Raw genomic sequence first — 20,125 nt, 5'->3', positions numbered from 1 at the left:
GGCGGGGGGGGGGGGATGGTCAGAGCCAAGCCCAGGGACCTGAAAGATAATGAATCATTGTGTAAGTATTTATCTAGTACCTCCCCTGCCCTGAGAAGCAACAGCTGGGCAGTGGTATAGGAGGTGGGATTTGGAGTTCATAGCCAAGGTCTCTCTCAAGCCTTTCTGCCTAATGTCTGCATGATATGGGCCTATCCCTGTGGCCCCGAGTTTCCTGTTTATGAAATGGAATCCATTGCAGTATCATGTATCAGAGAGTATTTAGCAAACTGTAGACTGCTAGTGGAAGTGATGATGATGGATGACAAAACACTGATTTTTAGAAACAAAACCAGTGAGATATAATTTTGTATTCTTGTCTCTTAATCCAGTTAAATAATTCAACAGTTAAGGAATGTTGAATTCACATTATTCAAGCTACTTGAAAAAAATATTCTTAATCTTACAGACAATTTGGAAGAGAGGATAAATTCATACACACATAGTTTGTAAAGTAAGCATTTCATTTACTTAACACTATATAATAAAAATTACTACAGTAATGTTATAGTTGTGGTTATATTTAAATCAGAGACACTCATTATAAGGGTTATTCAAATATGAATATTCTAGAGAGCTCTTTAAATCATCTGACCAGAAAAAAACTATCACTGAATATTATCTTGTTTTGGAAAATATCACTATATATTTGAATTAAATTTTTATTTTCAAAATAAACCTTCATTTTAAAAAAGAAAAGCTCTTTTCCAAACTAAACAATTTTTAAAGAACTTTCCTTTTCTGAAATCATAATAAAGGTTTGCTAGTTACCCTTCTGTTGGTGTGAAAATTCCTGAGATAAAGCAAATGAAAAAGAGGAAAAGTTTATTTGGGGCCCATCATTTTGGAGATTTCAACCCACGGTCAGGTGACCCATTGCTTTGGGGCCTGTGACAAGGCAGCACATCACATAGGATACACAGCGGAGTAAACTGCTTACTTTATGGTGATCAAGCAGCCAAGGGATGGGCTAGAGAGACTGCTCAGTGGTTAAGAGTGCATACTGCTCTGTCAGAGGACCTGAGTTCATTTCCCAGCATTCATGTCAGGCGGCTCACAACCATCTCAAGCCAAAAGAGAGAAAAGAGCCAGTCATTCAATATCCCCCTCAGGAGCTTGCCCCAGTGACCTAGCTTCTTTCTATGAGGACCCACTCCCTAAAAGCCTCTGCACTTCATAGCAGAACCACAAACTGGGAACCATGCCTCTATTTTTAGCACATGGGCTGTTATGGGACTCTTACTAAACTACAGCAAAAGGAAACAAGAAGTTATGTAAAATGTGATCCTAAAGAAATCACTGTAAAAAGTAAATGTAAACTTTGACCTCTTCAAAACAGAGGCTACTGTCTTGTTCTTCAGACCTGGAAGCAATGTGAAGACAATCCTATAAGCAACTTCTGACAGGGTATTGCCAAAATGAAACTCAAGTGCTTGAACTTGGACACTTCAGATTCTTGTTTGAACAGGTTAAGAGAACAGGCTAAGAGAAGCTCTCCTAACCCAGCTGTTGGGTGGTAGAAAGGAGTTCTAGTTCAACTCATTCTCAAGCTGTGGCCTTTCCGTAGCACACAGTCCAAAGGTGGGGAAGCAAGGGACCAAGGAGGAGCAAATCATCCTGCCATGTCCCGGAGGTTTCTGGAGCAGCTTCCCTTGTGCTGTCATCAGTACCTTATGGGGTTCTGTCTTCCTCTACCAGCATTCTTACGTCAAAGGCTGCACAATGAATGTGTGTTTTAGAAATAGTCTAAAAAGATTATGGGGCTAATCAGTTTCTGTCCGAGTTAACCAAGGACCTTCATTCATCCAGCAAGTATGTGTTGATAGTTTATTCCAGACACTTGGTTAACTATTAACAAAGCAGTAGACAAACAGAGCTACTAACCTTCGCTGGTCATATTCGAGAAGAAAGACAAGAGGAAAAAGTCATAGCTGTGTAAGTAATGGAAATTTAGATCACTCTTGAAGCACAGCTTGCTGGGTTCAGGTGGAGAGGGCAGAGGGTGGTGACATTTAGGCTGGTGGACCAGAGGATGTTTTGGAATCAGGTCATAAGTACTAGGGGTGGAGGAGTTGGCAAAGGGCAGTAGATGGTATCTGAAGAAATTAGACCCTCATGGGAAAAAGCAGTGAGTGGGTCAAGGTCCTTGGAGACCCATTTATATATTGTGTACATTTATTATGGAATTTCCTTTTGGAACATCATGGGATGGATCCCATTTGGCTATCAGCCTCAGTCAGAGGAAAGCAAGAAGCTATTTGCCACACCTTTTGAGACTTTCCCTCCTCAAGGACCTGATTGTGAGAACTCCAAGGAGCAGACTGGAGTGTTCACATGACTGCAGCATCCTTCCTGGGCAGACAGCCGTTCTCATTCCAGTCATCTCGACTAGGCTAGACAGTGCCTCCGAGAAAAAGCGGAGAGCTAGCCCCTCTCGTCAGTGGGGGTGGGCCTGAATACCAGGCATGACCCTTTCCACCTCTCCTGAGGGGTGTGTGACTCAGAGACAGTGACATCAGCTATTACTTCATCCATCCAGAGGAAAGACCGTGTGCAGACTGACAGCAAGCAGGATTCTTGTGCCCTTCTTTCCCCAGGCTTTGTCTTGTTGAGGCCATCGCCATGCCGTTGTCCAACTGCTGTTTGCCGTGCTGTCTTTTCCACCTAATCTTTCTGTCATTGTCTTCCAGGTTCTCTCCTTATCTGCTACTTCACTCATGGCTCATGTTTAACCTCTCCTGTCTGCCCACCCCGTCCTCCATTTGTCTTTTTGTCATCTGCTTTTGTCTTTATTTTTTACTCCTTCTTCCTGCTTCATCTCTGTTTCACTTTCTGTCCCGCATTCTTCTCTTTCATATCCATTTTCCCTTTTCTCTGCTTTTTCTCCTCTCTCTTTGTCAGATGTGTATGTGGAAACTTGTTTTCCTCCCTCTTGACTCTTCTCCAGAATTTCTCACCAGGTCGTTGTCCCAGTGCATTCACAAATCAGCCTTTCCTCAGGGACGAATGGTGGCGTCCGTCCTTTTCTGACCTCTTACTGATGGTGGTACAGGTCCCTCTTGCAGTTCCTTTTCCTTGGCCCTGGGTGGGGTCGCTGTGCCTCCTTCACTGTTGCTCAGGCAGCCGTCCTGGCCTTCACTCCCCTCCGACTTCCTTCCTTGCTTTCTGCCTTCCCTTCGTATTCTGATCCAACATTACCTCCTGTAGGATCCCTTTCCTTTTCTGCCTGTGCAGTGTCTTTAGTTTATGATGAAACAGATTCTATGCTTTAAAGACCAGATGTTTTAGAACTTGAACACATATCTGGAGTAGTTCACATGCACATTCTTTGCTTTCTTTAGCCAATATATAACTTGAGAGTTGTGAGCAAGATTTTGTGATCATCTCTAGACTTATTCTTTAGCCTTACTTCCTGGCACTGCCATAGTGCTTAATTCTCCAAACTGGCTGATCTGGTGGCACATTCAGTAAGACAACAGCTACTGTGCATGCACTGGCATGTTTGTACATCCTGCTAGCCCTTCTACAGTGCCAGACAGTAAGGGTACACATCTCCGCTCTAGTGCTTCTTTATAGTTGCATGGCTTGGACAATGTATGTAACTACTCCCTATTTCAGTTTTCACATCCTGTAATAATTACCAAATATCTTAAGAGTACCCACCCTATAGTATTGTTGAGGACCACATGAGTAAATACATGTAAAATGCCCAGAACAGTATTCAGTGTATAGGCAGCACTTCTTAAATGATTATTCTTATCACTTTGACCATCAGTTCCTCTACACTTTCCCATCTTTAGAGTCTGACTCTCTTTAGTTCAACTTGGTTCTGTCATTAAGAGTTCTATTATCTCTGTTGGTAGTCACTTAATGTCCTTGGGGCTCACATACTTGATTCGTAGCAATGTTTAACTCCTAGCATTGTTAGTTGGGTTTGTTCAGTGAGATGATATATGTTCTTGTGTTCATCCTGGCACAGCTTGAGCAAACATTAATCCCTACAATCCTTGCTATTCTCAAGTTACGTGACAGCCTTTGTTTTCCTCACTAGGCTCTCAGCTTGCTTTTAGGAAGAGGCTATAATTTATTCATTTGTATCTTTTAAAAAATATTTTATTTATTATTTTTATTTTATGTGTACAAGTGTATTGCCTGCATGTATGTGAGTGCATCCAAGTGCGCTGCCGCGGAGGTCAGAAGAGGGTTTCAGATTCCCCTGGAACTGGAGTTAAGGACGGTTTGTAGTTGCCTTGTGGGTCCTCTACAAGAGAAGTCAGTGCTCTTAACCACTGAGCAATGTCTCCAGCCCCTCATCTGTATCTTTATAGTTAGCATCATATATTTCTCAAATAAAATCTATAGTGGTCATGTGACTGATTCTGTCAGTCCCAGCTGGTACTCAGGTATGTACTAGGAATTCTGGGGGAAAATGGAAGCTAGGACTGTCTCAGCCAGTCACAAAGCCCTTGTAGAGTTTAGCACCCTCTTCAAGGACCGTTGGCAAAGCATGTATGCTGTATTCCTAGAAGAGCTAGTTTCTGTATGGCTGGGTAGTTAGGGTTGCCCCACCCACTGGAAGACATGATGAAGTTCTCTTCGCATGCTACTGCTTGAGCAATGAAGTAACTTCTCACTGTGGCCTTTGTGTATGCCCAGTGGAAAATGATGGTAGAACACTGCCACACTTGCAGTAAATGAACAAGTAAGGCTGTACATACCTGAATAAGCACCCCAGAATGCTAACAAACACTCAGCCTTTAAGGGTTAGGGATGAATAAAGTTTGAGGTGAAGAATCTTTGAAGAACAGTATCTGAGCTCGGTAGAATACTCAGTTGTCCTCAGATGTCCCAAGGAACTCTAATGTGATGCCTCTCTTCTCCCTCTGCAGCCCCCCTCTTGGTTGGTGCTTGGCAGCCAGTCACTGGTGCTGCACTGACCCAGGAACCTATGCCAGAAAGCGAATGAATCCATTTTCCAATTAAAATGAAACTTCTCCAAAGGACCTACTCACCCGGAGAAGAGAAATTTATCTTCCTGGCAGTCAGGCTTGGCTAGAATATGTCTTTGCTCCTGAAACAGATTGAGAAAAGCCATTAACTTGAATGGAAAAAAAAAAAAGAAAAGAAACTAGGACAGTACTTATTCATTCATTTATCCATTCATTCCTTATTTTCATTTCCACCAACTCTTATTTAGTTAGTATGTCCCTGTTCATTCATTCACTTATTTGTTCATTCAGCTAACATTGTGCATCATCCATATATCATATACAATGCTAGGTCATGGTATGGATTAGAATAAAACCACAGTTCTGCCTCTGAGGAGCATCCAGTATATTGAAGACAGACACTGAACAGCTGATGGGAAGTGGAGGGAATGAAGACATCCCCCAGCTATCGTAGATGGGATGGTTAGCTTTAAGCACCAGCTTGACACTAAGTGCCAGCTTGACACAACCAAGAATCACCTGTGAGAGACTATCAATTGAGCATTGTTTGTATTAGGTTGACCTGTGGGCATGTCTGTGAGGGACTGTCTCAATTGTCAGTTGAGGAAGGAGCCCCACTTTGAATGTGGCTGGCATATTTCATAGGCTGGGCCCTGAGCTCTGTGAGTGAAGGAGGCTGGCTGAGCATGAGCAGCAAGCAAGGATGTGGTCATCTCCCTTTGCTCTTCACTGTGGCTGTGATGTGGCTCCCTGCTTGAGTCTGCCTTGACTTTCCTAAAATGATGGGCTATAACCTGGGATTGAAGCCAAACAAACCCTTTCTTCCCATGTTGCTTTTTGTCAGACTGTTGTAACACAGCAGCAGAAATGAAAGTAGGACACTAGGAACACAGCACTGCGCCCTCCAGCTCAGCTTAGGTGCACTTTCATGGAACGTCCACACCAGAGATGAGTCCTAGATGAGGAGTACATCTGTGCACACATGTATACATACACACACACGAGGGAGAATTCCATTTCTCTAAAGAGCTCTGATTTTTACAAAGATGAAAAGATGGGAACTTCTTCATGAAGTAAGTGGGAGTTTAAACAGAAAGGATGACTAGACACGAGAATTGATAGAGAAGCGGAAACAGAAGACGACTCCTTTGGCCAATAGACATAGAAAAATCAAGGAGAGGGGAGCCATTTGAGGAGGATAGCAGATTTTATATCTTGGAGATATTGGTAAGAGTTGCAGTGGAATACTCAGGAGACATACCAAGGAGAGCTTGAGTTGGAATTTGAGATTCTTTGTGTTCTACTTGAAGTTGGTTATAATGAAGGGAGTAATTGGGATTCCCAGTGAGCATGGGAACAGTGAGAGAAGCATTAGCCTGAGGTGAACACCCTAAGGAGCATCCACATTTAAAGATTTACTGAAGAAAAGGGACTCGCAAGGATGTGGGAAAGCAGTGAGGAGAAAAGCATGAGGGTCCGACACGCAGTGCTGGGGAGGCCTCGCACTTCCGTGTTCACACTTCTTCCACATCTCTTCCAAAGCTTGATTTTTTTCAAAGCCTCTTCAAGCTTACTACTCCCTTCTTCCTCCATAGACAAAACCACCACCATGGAATCCTGTTGTCCAGGTGACTGTGGCATCTCTCCTGTCCTGGCACTTCTGCATTTAAAAAAATTGTTTTAGGGAAGTGGAAGCCTGAACTAACACTCTAACAGTGGATGTTAGAGGTACAAAGTTTGTTTGATTTTCCATTTGCCTGTCATATGATTGGGGTCGCTTTCTGGGCATCAGTTTCTTAATCTGCAAAGTGAAGGTTACAATTTCTTGCTTCTTTTCCTTATGGGATACAGCTCAGAGGGAATCATGTATAACAAGTGCCTTGAAAACTATAAAGGTCTGGTGGAGTATGTGAAACCTTGTTAATGCATATCATGTAATATATAATACCATGCCTGGAGGTAGGTGATGGCAGTATGGAACATGAGGGTACGGGTTTAAAGAGATTAATTTTCCTAAAGGGGCAGAGCTGGGAAGTAGTAAGGAGAACAGTCAAACTCAAAAGGTTGCTGGATGCCAAATTTCTTAGACATTCACCCCTGGTGGTATCACACTCCTGGGCTAAGTAAGCCTTGAGGAATCTGTCAGTCACTATGCAGATGATAATGCTCTTGTGATTGGGAAGTCAACTCTAGTATGGATTACAAGTTTGCCTTTCTGGTCAGTACTTTCAGTGTAGGTGAAGGGGACAGGGCATCTAAATACAGGTATGTGTAAAGAAATTGTGCAATAGAATTATTTCAATTTCAAATATAGGATGGCACAGTTAAACTCTTTTCTAATGGAGATAATGTGCCTTTTAAATTCAAGTCTTTGTTGCTGGATGTTTTCTTCAGTAGTAGCAGAGATATATAGTCCACTTGAGCTTTAGGTTCCAGCTGAAGTCTTCTTGTTGTGAAGCCTGTTTTAGCCACCCTAGGCTTGAAGTCCTCTCCCTCCTCTGAACCCTGTCTGGGATTACTCATTAGAGACAGATATATGGTCCCCCACAAAATGCTGTGATAAAGTTATGAGGCTGACTCACCAAGCCTTGATAGCAGACTCATTACATTATTGTCATACATCATATTTTTAAATTACTTTTTCTTTGCACTTATCTATTTCCAGCGCCAGTTGGAAGTAGAAAAATTGACTTCCTTTACAAAGGGCCTAGCTTTAAATCTCTTTATATCTCCCGGAGCTTTTTCCATTTTTTCCCCCATGAGTAGACTTGTCTTTTGCCTTCCAGAAGTTTGTCACTTAAGGTGGATTTAGACATATCAGTGTATAATCAGCTAGTGTGGGATTGGAGACTCAGCAAAGGTACATATGAGCTGGATTTCAGTCAATGGTAGATTGAGAAGGGGAGCCAGCAGCGGGAAGTCAGTCCACATAGAGGCACCAGCCCAAGCAGAGACATGGACCGACAAAGGAGTGCAGTGTATTGGGAGAATCAAAGAAATACAGTGAAGGCACAGTGAGTGTATGCAGAGAGGCTAGACAGTGAGCCCAGAAAGAAACCCTAGTAATCACAATGGGTGAACTGGAGTCAGATTAAGAGCCCCAAAGAGTGAGAGTGACTTTAGGCCATGAGAAGCTGTTAAACGTTATAAATGTTATAACAAAGGAATGGAATGCTGGGTCTTGGCTTTTTGAAAGATGCCTCTCTTGGCACAAACCCATTTATTTGCCTATCTGCCTAGAAGCATTGTTAGTATTTGCTCCTTGTCTGTGTATGGGAGTTTGAAACACACAATGGTTTCTTTCATTCTGAGAAGGTTATGGCTGGGCATATGACCCACTGCATGTTTTCAACATCAATTTCTTTAAAGAATGGCATTGAAGATTAAGTTTCTTCTTGAAATAACTTGGCTACCAGCCTGTGTTCTAATTTGAAGCCTTGAATATAGAGTCAGGAAAAAATTTTTGCTTTTTCATGGGTAGTTCTGTTAAACAACATGGATATGGTAAATACTTGGATGCGAGCTCTGTTCTCTCCCTTTCATTCACTGCACACCACAGATAGCCCAGATAGAATCTGTTTGAAGTTAATAGTGAAATACTTGCCACACTTTCTGAACTGGGTACACCTCTCTTCTCATGTTGCTCCCGCACAGTATTTTCAGCATCTTGAAGCAGCAGAAGCCTCACAGCTTCCAGACGGTGCCATGGGGGCAGGGCAAAGGCTCCTCTGGCCCAGGCTATGTTGATGCCTGGCTTTGAATCTTGAACATAAGTGCTCTGCCCCCACCCTCCGCTGAGACCCGCAGCTGTGTGAGCTTTGAGTAGTAGCCTCCTCCCAAGAAATGCTGTGGTTTTATGAAGTAATAAATGATAGGAAAAAAAAAAAAAGCTGTTCTCTTTGGTTGCTTTCAAGCTGGGGGATTGCTTAGCTCAAAGGATTGTTACTGGAATGCAGAACCTTTAGTGCCAAGTCATACACCCCAAATCACTGCTGATTCTTTGTTTCTTGAAAAGACTAGTTTTTGTTAGTCCCTTGGTAACTGGAGGACAGAAAGACTTAACTCTTTCAGCACCCAGAGCCTCTACTTGGAACTGGATTGAGCTGTCCCATAGCTAACGTTGGCCTGTGTGGAGGGCCTGAGCTGTGTGCTCTCCAACCTGTGGACTACTTATCCATGGAGGGTATGGTTAGGTTCATAGAAATTAAGTAAGCTGTCCAAGACTGAAATTGAAATCTCTGAAATGTCCTTGGAAGGGCTTCTGGTTGTTTATTTTTTATCCTGTAAAGAATGACAGTCTCTTCTATCAAGAAATTTCCAAAGGCCCCAAACCCACAGCTCTGCTAGGAGCTCACATGACTGCTGACATATAGTACAAGAAATGACCATTCACTTTTTAACTGATGCCCCAGTGACTTAGGGCTAAACCCCTGGGGTCTGGCCCCTCAGCTCCTATATCTTTGGTATGACACTATTATATTTTGCCTGCACCCTTCTGAACTGCTCTGAGAATCACATGGGGCAAAACAGTCTGGGAGCATTCTTATAAATTGTGGTGTCAACAGGACTGTCAGTGTGTCCTGGTTATAAGAATAGAATTAATTCAGTAAGTCCTTGTCTAGGATTGTACTGACTGAGATTGCACCGGCTGGGGAGGAGGAAGGACAGAGAGATTTCTCCACGGAACTGGATAAAATGTCATCTACAGGTACAAATCTGCTTTTGGCAAATCTGGTACTTGGTGACAAAATCTTTGTGAGTCTCGTAGCCAATGGGAGAACTGTGTGAGATCCTAATAGCCCGCCAGTCTCTCAAGCAAGCATCCAGCTTCCAGATACATCTCTGACCCAAACTCTTCCCTTTCTCTTTGTTGGCCAGTTCACAGACTTGTATTTGTAGAGAAATCAGGGAATTTAGAATAACTAAATTCTTTAAAATGTCTTATGTTTGTTCTGATTCTTCATCCTATGCAGAGGTTGACCAGAGTCTCTTGCTTTGATCTGTGAAGATGATATAACCCCAGGAGAAGTGCTCCTGGGTGCTTCATTCGTCTTATCCCCAGTATACGTCTTTGCCCAAAGCCTTAAGGTTCTCTTAGAGATGTTCTATTTGGATACCGTTGTCTACAGTGGCTGTCTGTGTGGCTGTCAGCCAAAGGCCATTATCATGCAGGGTTTTTAGTGACCATATATAATATCTAACAGAAGTGGTTGTATTCTCAGCTTAGGAAGATTGTTTGGCTTTGGCTAGAAGTAGTCTTTATTGCTGTGGTGGTTTGGTGGTTTGTGCCTGGTGACTGGCCTTGCTTTTCTGGAACTCTAGAAGGGGGCTGCCTTTTCCATGAGCACTGATGGCAGCGACCACAAAGTACATGGAAATAGATTTTTTATTCAAAAGACATACTGGTAGTTTCATCATAATTTCAAAGGCTACTATTTTCTGATTGTAAAGTGTTAGCGTACAGGATTAGACTGGTTCATAGATATGTAAGGCACATTTAGAAAAACTGCAAGATTTGCTTTACTTGATGTTAAGATGTGTGTATATTCAAAGAGAAGTTTAGGGCAGGTTTCCTTCTAGATACAGGCTCTCACACAGACAGCAACAACAGAAGTGTGTTAGTACTTGGACTTTTACATTTGAAATTTTTGATGTGCTTGTTCTAGTAGAACCCTGTACTTGAACAGTGCCTGGACATAGATGTTTGTGCTGATACAGAAGTGAAAAGGAACAGGAAGTAGGAAAAACTCCAAATTTGAGGGTAAATATATGTGAAGGTCAGGTGTGTGTGTATAAAATTGATATAAAAACTCTTGGTGCTTTTGTGTTGCTCTAAGGAGGTAACACAGGTGGGAACCCTTCATCACCTCTGAGCTATCCATCCCAGGAGAGAAACTGGAAAGTGAAACTGAGCAGTATAATAGTTCAGCAAGTTTCTACTGAGTTCTCCCTGTGTGGCAGCAAGCTGCACAGGCTGTCGAATGTCTCCTTTGAATCTCCTGCATCATTCCTTTTGCATTCCCCAAATACCCTTAAGCCTATGATAATTTTTTTTCTTTTTCTTTGCTCTTTTTTTTTAGTCTCCTGTACAAAGAATAATTGTTAGCAAAACATAGAAAGTTTCACAAGTGATAGGGAATCTTTTTGGCTATGGCTTCTGTCTTGACTCTTTTCTATCTTTTTTTTAATTTTGAGACAGGGTATCACTATATAACACTGACTGATCTGGAACTCCCTATGTAGACCAGGGTGGCTGGGAACTCACAGAGATCCACCTGCCTCTGCCTCCCAAGAGTTGGTATTAAAGGTGTACACCACTACGCCCATTTTTCTTCTTTTTTTAAAATGTTCTTTCTCTCTAGATACGTGGCACAAAGTGGCCACTTCATAGTTTTCAAGTTTACCTCTTATAGTTCTATTTACAGGCAGAAGTTAAATGGCTTCATTTGGACCCTGGTTTTTAAAATCCTGGAAGAAGGATGTGCTTCACTGGCTTGTTGGATGTCCAGCCCTGGTTAAATCAAGTATTTACAGTAAGAGGAGTGGAGCCATGTAGGTTCCATTCAGCAGAGGAAAGTCTACCCAGTCATCAGGAGGTGACAGCTCCAAGATACCATGCTGAACAAGGCTGGCAAAGCCCTAGACCTCACAGAGCTTCCAGTAGGAGAAACAAAGGACATTACCCCAACCATTGTGGGGTGGTATTCATTGAAACCTAGGGATAACCTTGAGTAGGTGATCCTGGAAATGCCCCCAAGGAATGGTTGTAGGGTTAACTCAAAGGACAGGAGGACATAGTTCTGGGAGGAAACAAAAGTGGTAAGTGAGGAATGGATTTTCCAGACAAATTTGGTAGAGGAAGGAAAAAGCCCAGCAACAAGAAAACAGTCTGGCTGTTTGGCAATACAGAATAAAATAAAACTTTAAAAACATTACAATGGCTTGATTTGATTGTTATCTTTGGCATAGGCTGGAAGTTCTCTGAGGACAGAAAACCACCTTTTCTGTTGCCTTTGGTCCAAGTTGGCATGTGGGCGTTGTCATGCAGGCGTGTTCATGTTCGTTGAGTACTTAGTGCAGCTTCTCTCCAGGTTGTAGCAGCAAGGTGCTAACATCTTTCTCTGCATTTGAAGCAAGCATATCCTCTTGCCTTAGCTAGGAAGATGGATTCTGTGTTCACAGTGTGATTTCTCTCCCTTCAGGTTGCAAAAAGTGGAAAACCGGAAATTATGGTCAGTTTTGGAAGGACTGATAATTGGCATGCTTTCTTTCTTGTATACACCCCCAAGCCCTTGAACAGATGTTTTCATGAACACTGTTGGCTGTGTTTTTGTTTTGAAAAATTTTAAACATTTTTGAAAGGGGAGAGGACTAGCAAAAAGCCATAATTGATTCTAATATATATTTAATTTGGCAGAACTTGAGAGAGACTTGCTGGGATAAAGCGGGACATTTCTTTGATCTCCCAGACTTCTTATCATGGAAAGCAACAGGTGTCACAGCACGGTATGTTAATTACAATTTGGATTTTATTTGTGCTCTTCCTTTTTTCTTTCTTAACTTTCTTTGACTGGGCATACTGTTTTTACATCTGCATGTGATTTTGCATATTTGAAACATCTTGAATCTATCTTCTGCCTTCACTGCACATTCTCAAGCACCATTGTTTCCTGTCCAGCCTGGAATGTGAGTATCTAAGAAGGTAAGGACCGTCCGTTAAAATTGAACACATTTGATGGAGATGAGAAAAATCCAGAGGGAACTGTAACTCTCTTTCTGAAAGAATGCTTTACATGGTAAATGAAATTAGGGTAGGAAATATATTTTTCCAGAAAGCTGTTCTAGTTTTGTTTCTGTTGCTATCATAAAACACTAACTTGGGGAGGAAAAGTGTATTAGTTACTTTTCTGTTGCTGTGATAAAACACTGTAACCAGGGGAACTTATAGAATGAAGAGTTTATTTAGGTTTGCAGTTTCAGAGGGTTAAGTGTTTATCATGACAAGGAGACACAGAGGCAGAAGTGGCCATAGAAGAAAGCTAAGCATTTACGTCTTCAAGCTTGCACAGGAAAGTGGGGGTGGGGAGAGAGAGAGAGAGAGAGAGAGAGAGAGAGACTCTGTCTGATTCAAAGTGGAATGAGGCTATGAACCAAGCCCTCCCCCAGTGATGTACTTTCTTCAGCAAGACTGTACCTTCTAAAGGTTCCATGACCTTCCCCACAAAGCACCACTAACTGTCCAAGTTTTCAAATACTTGAGCTTATGGGAGACACTTCTCTTTCAAACCACCACAAAAGAGTTTATTTCATCTTAGGCTTCCAGGTCACAATGCATCATTGAGAGAAGTCAGAGCAGGAGCAGAGGCATGAATTGGGTGGAGGACCAACACTGCTTGCTAATTTGCTTCCTCTGACTTGCTCAGCTACCTCTTATACAGCCCAAGCCTGCCTGCCCAGGAATGGCACCACCCACAGTGGGCTGGGCCCTCCTACATCTGTTAACAATCGATAAAATCCTCCTCAGACACAGCCATAGGCCAATTTGATGAAGAAAATTCCTCAGTTAAGGTTCCTTCTTCACAGGTGTCTCTAGTTTGTGTCAAGTTGACAAATCTAACCAGCACAGAAGCTGATTTTAACTGAGTACATTTGATATGAACTTATTCTACTTTTTATGAAAATGTATTAAAATTATCCCAAACTACAGTGGTACCCATGCTAAGTCAACAGTTATATTTGAATAAATTACATGTTAATAAAGTATATACTGCATGATAGAGACTGTTACAAAATACTCAATGAGTTTGAATTTGGAGGGGCTTCTGTAGGTGGGTATACATTGAGAGCTTGGGTATGAAGCCTTAGTGTGGCCGGTCCCTGGCCAGCTTCACCCCATGCCTAAAGGGATACAAAGGATGGGTCTTCTCAACTTGAGACAGATTTAGAATCTCAGTTGGGAAAACCTATGAATCAAAGGACCAGTTGGAGAAGAAAGTTGAGGCTATATAAATTAAAGCAGAAGAGCCTGTATAGATTAAGGAGGCAGGTGTTGTGTCACCTTCAGAGAGCCCATAGTCTCCTCATCATTCTTGTTGAAACTTGGGAGAGGCAGAGATAGCAGAGTGAGCTCCTCTCCTACCCGTCCTATTTTGTAGGGCTGCGATCTTTTCATGGGGTAAATTGATAAGATAGTTCAGGCACAGGGACTCCTAGAAAGAGATAGGAAAGGATGCATTTCACAAGCACCTCATTCTTCATGTTAACCCCCTCCCCATGTGAAAGATTGTTAGTCAAAGGTCACTTAAGTTGAGAGGATCCATCTCAGGAGAGAAGGCTAGAGGTCTGCACTTTGCCCTAGACAGTAGTTCGTCACCATTGTAGATTCCTACCAGGGAGGCAGTACCGTGTGGGCGAAGGCCTCATCCTCACTATTCCTCTTTTGGTCTGACATTGTCTAAAGTTATTTCTGAGAGGAGCTTTATGTAGGTTTCTGTTATATTTTTGTGCTGTAATGAACAAAGTATTAGATCATTTTAGCCAAACAGATGTATTAGTCAGACCACTCTGTTAAGTTGTATGACTGTAGGAAGTATAAATGTTAAAGGCTCAAGATGGAACCAAGATGGAAGAGCATCTGTCTTCTCTTTTTTGTTTTTTCTTTTTCCCTTTGGCTATTGTTCAATGTAGTGCTTTAGTTGGTCCCTGGTTCTTTCTGATGGCTCTGGATATTGAACATACTCATTTCCTGGTGACTGATGCTATATTCTGACACAAGGTGTGGGTTTCCTGAGGCTAGCTCTGACAAAATGGACTTCTTGAAATAGCATACATATTGCATCCACATTGGGAGTTGCTCTCCTTAGTAGTTGTGTGACCTTGGGCATGTCTCTTTTCTTCTTTGATTCTCACTGTCCTTATCTATTAAGTGGGGATCAGTCTCCCTACAAGCTTGTTGGGGACCTATTAAAGCAATTTTCCAATTGAGTTACATTATAACAAGCACCTGAATCTTTTATTTTATTTTATTTATTTTTTTATATAACTTTTTTTCTGCTTGCACAGCTAATAATAGTGGAGTAGAAAATGAAGCACAGTCACATAATTTACAGTCATTGGTGTTTACATTATACCGAACCTGTTCAGTCATTCAGCTTTTCTGCATTGTTTCGAATTAGATGGGAATTTAATTAAGCTCAGTGGAGTCCAGGATAGGTTCATTTTAAATGAGCTATGATTATTTTGAAATGTGAGGCCAAGAGGAAGAATAGCAAATTAAAAATAATGTAGTGAAAAGGTCATTATATATTCTTTCTTCAGTTCAAATAGTTAAAAATTATTAAATGAATAAAATTACTTTTCCATAAGATCAAATGAATAGCTAAATGAAAGCTCTGAGTTTGTGGATTTTTCAAAATGTAATATCCACTATCAGCATTACTAAAAATTTATTAAAATGTAAGTTTTAGGACTATATCTCAGTTGAGGGGAATCAGAAACTCTGAGACAGGGTCTAGAAATTTGTGTTATAACAAGAATTACAGCTGTTTGTGATACCAGTAACATTTGAGAACCTCTGCCTTACATTTGCATTGTCTGGTACAATAACCACAGATCAATAGAAATGCATTTAGTCCTAGCTGAGACATACAATAGATGTAATATACACTAGGTTCCAAAGACTTACTATGAAAAGAATAATAAATAATAATTCATTAGAAACTATTAATACTGATTAAATGTCTGTGTACATATTTCAGGTGTGCTATGTGAAAAGCACCATGGCATGTGCCCACAAACTCACACATCTAACACATACAACAACAACAATAATACATTTAAGATGCATTTTTATACTTCTTCCTCAAATATAAGTAATTTTTTTATTTATTGATTTGTGTGTGTGTGTGTGTCTGTGTGTGTGTGTGTGCACCTGTGTGCTTTGTTTGCATGTGTGTGGAGGCCTGAAGTTGTTGTCAGATGTCTTCTTTTAAAAAATGTTTATTTGTTATTTTGTTTTTTATGTGTATGAGTATATTGCCTGCCTGTGTATAAGTGTACACATGTCATGCAATGCCCTCAGAGGTCAGAACAGGGTATCAGATCCCCTGGAACTGGAGTTATGGACAGTTGTCAGCCGCCATGTGGGTGCTGGGAACTGAGCCCAGGTCCTCTGCAAGAGCAGCTGGTGCTCTTACCTGCTGAGCCATCTCTTCAGTTATCATCTTTGATCAATGTCTACTTTTATTTGTTGAGACATTCTCTCATTGGATCCAGGGTCTGACAGTTTAGTCTAGCAAACTGACTTGCCCTGTGGCTTCCTGGTCGCCACCTCTGAAGCACTGGGATTGGATTAACATATCTGTCTGGTTTTTACATGAATTCTGAGGATCTGAACTCCAATTCTCACGCTTGCACAACAAGTGCTTTGTCTACTAAACCATGTCCCCGGACCTAAATATTTCAATCTAAAAAGCACTTGTCATTTTCAGCTCACTGAATCAGAATATCTATTTGAAATCTGAAAATTTGAAATTTAACAAGCACCATAGATGGTGACATGGTCTGGTGGCTTTTTTAGGACATTATACAGAGTGAATACAATGGTATAAAAATAGTATGTGACTCAGAGTTCCACACCTGTGAGAGCCTGGGAGTATTTGAAAGGCCTAAAGAATTTGGTGGATTTAGGGCTGAGAGATGTCTCAGCAGTTAAGCACTGGCTGCTCTTGTAGAGGACCTGTGTTCGAGTCCCAACACCCACATGGCAGCTTACCTTCTGTGACTCTAGTCTAAGGGATCCGATGCCCTCTTCTGACCTCCATGGGCATTACATGACATGGGTGCACTTACATACATGCAGGCAATACACTCATACATATAAAAGAATTTGGTGCATTTATAACTGGAGGACTTGTTGACTTATCAGGACATACTTGGATCTTCTGCCTATGCCTGTGACAATCTCAGACCTTAAGGAAATAGGTTTGATCCTCCAAAATGATTTGTTGACCTTTGCTCCCATTTGCTGTTTTTTGTTGTTGCTCCTGGCTCCTGGCTTGCTCTGATGTCATTAGTGTGAATGAACAACTCCCCCTTCCTCCTACCTGCTGGCATCCCTGAGCAGGCTCAGAGGTTCCTCCTCAGTTTCCTTCTCTTTCAGAAAAAAAGCCAGCAGACCTAGGGCACCAGGCACCACATTCCTCTTACAAAGATACTAGCCCTCTTCCTGAGTCCGCTTTCAGCAGGGATGTCTTCTCCTGCTTGGTTGAGAAATGTCTCCTTCTTTTCCCCTTTTCTGTTCCAGTCTGCATGCTTCTGTGGAAGGAAGAATTCTCTGCAGTTTCTTGATTGCAAGGGGAGATGATAAACTGATTTCATGAATCCTGGGGCCAGGAAAGCTCCTGACAGTGCTGAAAGAGTTAAGTTTCTAAGATACTGCATAGAATCACTTCCTCAGCTGGGAGGCCTCTCACAGTCACTGATTAGAGGCACTGTGGATAGATACACAACACATAATATTAAATAGTAAAGGATTTTGCAACTGAAAAGTCCCCACTGCCTGCCCCATCTTCTAGAATAAAGGAGATGAGGCCTGAAACAAATGTGTCAATACCAAAAGAACTCTGGTGATAGAACAGGAACTTGGCACTCACCAGGCCAGGGGGAGGCTCAGGTTTGGTGTTCATTTGGCTCTTGCATGTGATTGTTTTGGGTGGCTTTGATGAAATCATCGCCAAAAAAAAGCTAGGGGGTGCTTTTCTTTTTCATTTTTGTTATTGCAGGCTAACAAGTGATTGAATTTCACCTTGTCTTAAAGGTCTCAAGCTTGTTTTTGGCAGTGACTGTTTAAGACATCTTCATCCTTTTCCTCCTCCTCTGCTCTCTGCCACACACTCCCCTGCCCTGTCTTTAATCTCCTTCAGTTCTTCTCTTCAAAAGTGCAGTAGGTACTTTTGTTTATCTGGGTCACTGAGAAAATCCTCTGCTAGGCCTGTGATTGGTTTGTAATTCAGCTCTACCCTTTCTGCTTTATTAATGAAAATAGTGATTGCTATTTTTAATAATAATAATAATTATCAGTTATCAAGTGCCTTCCTTTTATCTGTGCTAAGCATATTGACAAATGTTAACTCTATTAGTTCTCCACAAGCATCCGTTAGAGCAGGTGGTGTTATTACTATTTTGCAATTTAAGACCTGAAATTGAATGTTTTAGTATTCTGCCACATTCTAACCATTGAGTGGGTAACTGTTCAGATCATGAGAAATGGTTAGTCAGAAATATGAGTAATTAGATTGTGCATAATGAGACAAAAACATATCCATATGTATCCATATATACACATAATATATATGCATATATGTGTATATATACATGTATATATGCTTCCTCTAAAGATATTTCAGATGGCTTGTAGTAAATAAAGTAAAAACAGGAAAATCAAAAAAGAAGAAGAAGAGGAGGAGGAGGAGGAGGGGGAGGGGGAGGAGAGGAAAAGGAAAGGAAAGGAAAAAGAACATCCCAAGCATGGTGATGCACTCCTTTAATCCCAGTACTCGGGAGGCAGAGGCAGGTAAATCTCTGTGATATCAAGGCCAACCTGGTTTACATAGTGAATTACAGGCCAGCTGGGGCTACAGAGAGATCCTCTCTCAAACAAAAACGCAAACCATCCAACAAGCAACAAAACAAGGCTTGGGGTGTAGTCATGAGTTCCTGTATTAATTCACAGCATCAAAGGAATCCATAAAAAGCAAGCAAAAAGTACAAAAAAAGAGGAAAAGCAAAATAGTGATTAAAATGTAAAATCAATCAGAATGAATTGAAAATCTTATTAGAATAAATGAGTTGATGCTGAAAGTTTTGTAGGAGCTATAGTTTCATTATAATTCCAAATGTATTTGTTTGGAAGATTCCTGGTGGCTAATGAAAAGGGAACATAGGAAGTCTTAGTGAAGAGACGAAACTCTGAGTGCTGTGTGGAGAACTGGAGTGTTTTCTAACGTGAGTGCTTCTGAGGAAAACTTTCCTGTATTCTTAAAGGATGAAGATGTTCTATAAATTATTCATAAGTATGTTTTATTATAATTTCAAAAAAGCATTTAAGAATAGTTTAAATTTACAAGAACATTGTGAAAACAGAGAGTTCTCATGTGCCAGACTCTGAGTTTCCTGTTACTAACATCTTATATGAATATATAGTGTGTTCATCACAATTAATGAACCAGTATTACCATGTTATCATTAAGTAAACTCTATACTTTGTTTGCTTCTCCTTAGTTTTTAACCTGATGTCCTTTCTCAGTTCCACAATACTGTATTGCATTTAGGCAGATCTCTGCTGCTTTCCTTGACTGTGCTAGTTTCTCAGACTTCTCTATTTCAAAAACCTTGGCATCTTTGAAGTGTGTAGGCTATGTATATTGTGGGGTGTACCACTACTGGAGTTTGTCTGACGTTTTTCTTTTTGATTATTTTTAACTTTTACAAAAATTTTATTGATACTTTCATACACGTATATAAGGTGTTTTGATCAAATCCATGCCCGCTCCTTCCCCTCCAACATTCCCCCCTCTGAAGAGGTAACCCTAAAATCTTTAAATGATTAGATATAGATACAAGCTCCCAAATACTTTTGACATTTTTGGCCTTTGGAACAGAGTATGTTGCTAACAGGCCCAAGGACATTTTGACTTTTAGCCAAGAAACTGGCTACGTATCTTTGGGGTCTTTTTACCCTCACTGCCTAGCCAATTCCTACCTCCTATTCTTATCACGCTATCCTCTGAAGGGGTTACCCAAATTGCCAATAGGGAATCAGGAAGCAGACCGCTCGGCTTCTTCCATGCTGAACAGGGACGCAGGGTGAGGCAATTGGAGTACCTGGGGGTCTACCTAAAAGACTCCTAAATTGCATAACTCTTGTCTCTATAGGGAAAAGAAAGTCCTTGAAACATGAATAGGAGATGTGAAAGAGAAGTAAAGGCAAGAGTAATTAGCATTACAAGTTCTAGACAGGGAACTAGAAAAAAGTCAGAACAGGGCAATTTTCGAATATCCATTGGAGTTTCTTGACAAGGGCTTCCAAAAGCATCCCTCTATTGGATTCTTCCTCATTTTTCTTTTGTTTTCCAAGG

At 41.2% G+C, this 20,125-nt stretch overlaps 1 protein-coding gene across 7 annotated transcripts in view; it reads left to right on the top strand.

Annotated features, from left to right (window-relative positions):
* Positions 1 to 20,125, top strand: part of Fggy (FGGY carbohydrate kinase domain containing) — a 409,436-nt gene that overhangs the window by 76,072 nt on the left and 313,239 nt on the right. For all 7 annotated transcript variants that reach the window (XR_003850117.1, XM_017799079.2, XM_029565258.1 and 4 more), the window contains one exon: positions 12,406 to 12,494. Coding sequence is in view for 6 of the 7 variants with exons in the window: in XM_017799079.2 (XP_017654568.1) it covers positions 12,406 to 12,494 (89 nt within the window). In the remaining variant the exon portion in view is untranslated. The remainder of the gene's footprint in view (positions 1 to 12,405; positions 12,495 to 20,125) is intronic.

Source organism: Nannospalax galili, unplaced genomic scaffold (genome assembly GCF_000622305.1).
Source record: "Nannospalax galili isolate Female #2095 unplaced genomic scaffold, S.galili_v1.0 scaffold718, whole genome shotgun sequence".
Taxonomy (NCBI): Eukaryota; Metazoa; Chordata; class Mammalia; order Rodentia; family Spalacidae; genus Nannospalax; species Nannospalax galili.
The sequence above is the reverse complement of the archived record's forward strand: the minus strand, read 5'-3'. Positions and strand labels throughout refer to the sequence as shown.